The 3,941-nt window shown below is 40.4% G+C and overlaps 1 protein-coding gene and 1 non-coding gene across 2 annotated transcripts in view; one reads left to right on the top strand and one right to left on the bottom strand.

Annotated features, from left to right (window-relative positions):
- The window catches only part of VPS13D (vacuolar protein sorting 13 homolog D), a 275,140-nt gene that overhangs the window by 264,324 nt on the left and 6,875 nt on the right, over window positions 1-3,941 (bottom strand). Inside the window, 1 exon segment of the mRNA XM_023515148.1 lies at window positions 479-556. Within this exon segment, the coding sequence (XP_023370916.1) occupies window positions 479-556 (78 nt within the window).
- LOC111726488 lies at window positions 3,583-3,706 on the top strand. The gene has a single exon (XR_002774253.1).

The raw sequence follows: 3,941 nt of genomic DNA, 5'->3' as shown, positions 1-3,941 counted from the left end.
AACTCCTGGGCTCAAGTGAGTCTCCTGCCTCAGCCTCCCAAGTAGCTGGGACCACAGGCACCCGCCACAATGCCCAGCTATTTTTTGGTTGCAGCTATCATTATTGTTTGGCGGGCCTAGGCTGGATTCAAACCCGCCACCTTAGGTGTATATGGCTGGCGCCTTAGCCACTTGAGCCACAGGCGCCAAGCCGACATTTCTTATCCTTCTCCCTGGTCAAATAGGTAAAAACTCAGTTTCATGTCCAAAGACTCAAAACTTTCTCCCTTTCAGAGTTGTAGTTGTGTCCTTCACCCAGAAGTTAGGTAAAGGTACCACAGCTTAGGAAGTTGTACCCAAGAAGTTAGGTAAAGGATACTACCACAACTTACAAACACAAACAATGTAACCTATTGTGTATACCTCATATTAATATGAATTTAAAAATAAATTAAAATAAATTTTAAAAACTTCCTCCCTTTCTTTTAGTTCTACATACCAGCTTTGACTTCAAATGGTAACTCCAGTTCTTTCAAGGCATCTTTCTTTAATGGCAAGTTTTCTAATTCAACAGCACCTAAAAATTAAAAACAATATCATGAACTGTCCCTCCAACAAATACAGTGAGCACCTGTGTGTAATTAATGAAGATTAAAAAGGATTGGCTGGGCACCGTGGTGTACACCTGTAATCCTAGCACTCTGAGAGGCGAAGGCAGGTGGATGGCTTAAGCTCACAAGTTAGAGACCAGCCTGAGCAAGAGCAAGACCCTGTCTCTAAAAAACAGCTGGGTGTTGTGGTAGGCACCTATAATCCTAGCTTCTTGGGAGGCTGACGCAAGAGAATCATTTGAGCCCCCCAGTTTGAGGTTGCTGTGAGCTATGACACCACAGCACTCTACCCAGGGTGACAAAGTGAAACTCTGTCTCAAAAAAAGAAGTTAGAGGGAAAGTTTTATATTTAGAATAGACCTATGAAAGGTCAGAGTGCGACCCACAAGCCCATTTGTATGACCTACACTAAATTTCCTGACCACAGGGAGTCCGGACTCCCTGACAAGGCACTGGATATCTCCACCTTCACGTCTCAAACCATTCCAAATATGCCCTACAAGTTTTCAATCTCTGCTCAGAGGTTTCAATCTACCTGGGATGTGATTAACTACCCTGTGCCACCTACTGAAATCCTATTAAGATTCAAAAGCTACCCCCACAAAAGCTTTCCCAGAGTCCTACAGACAGAATGAATGGCTCTCCTCCTCTGTGCTCCACTGCATTATGCCCAGCACAGCTGAACGGACACTGCCTTGTATTCCTATATAACTCGTCTCCAACAGGTTAACAGCTAAGGACAAGGACTAGAGCGGTGGAGGCAGAATAACAGAAACTTTCATTTAGCAAGGTCTTACTATGTGCCAAACACTTCATATACACTATCTCATTTAATCCTCACAACAAAACAAGGAAATACTATTAGTTTCTCAATTTCTGAAATGAGAAAAATCAGGCTTAGAAGATAAGAAATTTGTTTAAAAATCATATCTGTCTGATCTTAGGCAGCCAAGTGGGAGACAGAGAGAGGGTGAAGAGCTTTGGTAAACTGCCAGTCACAGACAGACTGTAAGTGGAGAAACCAGGTAAAACCCTGCACTTGAGCTCTTATAATCTATGCCTCCCCTGTTAGTATTATTCTATAACACAGTCTTCACCAAAACAGGTGTTCAGTAAATGTTTCTTAAATGACTGTATGAGTGAAATCCTAACATAAGCGCTATCTCTGTCCTTCGACTACCTGTATATTACTTTGCATTTTATTACTTTTAGCACAAGCGACCCTTGAAGTTCAACCCACCAGCCAACCATATGATGATCATGAAGATGAACGATGATAACATTGACTGAGAGCCCACTATATGCCAAGAACAGCTCTGAGCTCTTTCACACACATTAATTTTAGTCCTTAGAACTTCAAGAGATAGTTAATACTATCTCCAATTTACAACAAGGGAGACTGAAGCATAAAGAAATTGAGTAATTTGACCAAGTTACTGGTAAATGGAATAAAAATGTCTGGCTACAAAATGAATACTCTTGTCAGTAGAACTTCCATAGTTGACCATCTCCCTACACTGACTACCTCCTTAAGTTGACGTAATTTTCATAGCCTGGACATGCACCACATTTACGTATCAGTACAGCAGGCCTAGTTCCTTATGTTCACCATTTCTGTAGGTTGACCAGTTAGGTATAGTCCTTTGGGTGATCAACTTACAGAGGGTCTAATGTATTTCAGTCTCCTTTGCATCTCCCAACACATCCAGAACTACAAATATCTACAAATCCAAACACTGTAAACTGTGTTATCAAGATAAGTGTCCACAAAGCCATCCTCTTAGTACACTGAGATGCTCCCAAGATTTTCCTGGCAAAGCAGCTTAGTGTGCTTTGGATGTGTAAGTGTGGGGTACTGTACTAACCCCAGTTATGAAAGAAAAAGCACTTTTCTATTTGGGAAAGAAATATTCCTTAAATTCCATTGGTCCATTAAAAGTCATAGAGAAGGGAGGCGCCTGTGGCTCAAAGGAGTAGGGCACTGGCCCCATATGCCAGAGGTGGCGGGTTCAAACCCAGCCCCAGCCAAAAACCTGCAAAAAAAAAAAAAAAGTCATAGAGAATAACAGTTTGATTTGATTTGGTTTGGTTTTTGAGACAGGATCCTGCTCTGTGTCTCAGGCTAGAGTACAATGGCATCATCACAGGTTACTCCAACCTCAAATTCCTGGGCTCAAGTCATCCTCCTGCCTTAACCTCCCAAGTAGCTGGGGCACACATCACTATGCCTGGCTAATTTTTTTCATTTTTTGTAGGAATGAGGGTTTCAATATGTTGCCCAAGCTGATCTCAAACTCCTGGGCTCAAGCAATCCTCCCATCTTGGCCTCCCAAAGTGCTGGGATTGAGAATGTTTCCTAAAAAAAAATACGTAATTTAAGGTACCTGATGGATATACACACAGTTGCTGTTATAAGATATAGTCTATGTTAAATGTCTGTGATTAGAAATCTGTTATTATTACAGACTCAGTGATCAGATACCAAAAATTCATTAATTCATTCATTAATTCCAGAGAGGTGAACTGGACATTACTATCACACTCTGAACACATCTCTTCCCTGACAGACTGGCCACTTTTGCTTTCCACTTAGCAGCTCCCTCCTAAGAACAGGAGGAAAAAGGAATAGGAAAGAACTCAGTTCTGTTTCCAATGAAAAGAAGGGAGTGGAGAAGGTGACTGGGATAACTCCACAGACTTTTTCTGCCACAAGTGTTTGACTAGTCTAGATAGGTCAGAAAAACGTAGAAAGCAACACATTTCAAGGAACAAGAGAACCACTGGTACTCTATTCTTAGACTATGCAAACATCTGTATCACTGCCTTTTCTACTAACCTGTCCTGGTCTACTTGCCAAAACTTATACCCAGGAAGGTGAGGTTTTCACTAGGTTTGACCTCTCCTTTCCACTTGCTATAATTTTACAAGCTTGCAGACTAACTTTATCTTCCTTCTCTACATATGTTAAAGGGTTCCATTTTAAATTAAGCAAAGATAATTTAAATTAAAACACAGAAAAGCTGGGTTTAAGAAGTACAATATTAAAACAAAAGCCATGAGTCTTTTAAGCCCAGTGTATAAAGATACACTCTGATTTATAACTCAGAGGCACAATAAGGAAAACATAATAAAAATTAAAAAATTAAACACAGAAAAGGAGAAAAGGCAGTTTTCCAATTCCCATGCCAAATAAGAAAATGCATTTAGCAAGCATTGACCTGTAAAAGCTAAAATGTTTCAAGTTTTAGGTCTTTTACTACTAACCAAGAAAAGGTTTTATTGAGGACCCAACAGTAATATATCTTAAAAGAGCTATTGGGTGTTTATTATATGCCAGAAAGCTAGGAGCTT

The sequence above is a fragment of the Otolemur garnettii genome, unplaced genomic scaffold (genome assembly GCF_000181295.1).
Source record: "Otolemur garnettii isolate 467f Iridium unplaced genomic scaffold, OtoGar3 scaffold00067, whole genome shotgun sequence".
NCBI classification, from domain to species: Eukaryota; Metazoa; Chordata; class Mammalia; order Primates; family Galagidae; genus Otolemur; species Otolemur garnettii.
The sequence above is the reverse complement of the archived record's forward strand: the minus strand, read 5'-3'. Positions and strand labels throughout refer to the sequence as shown.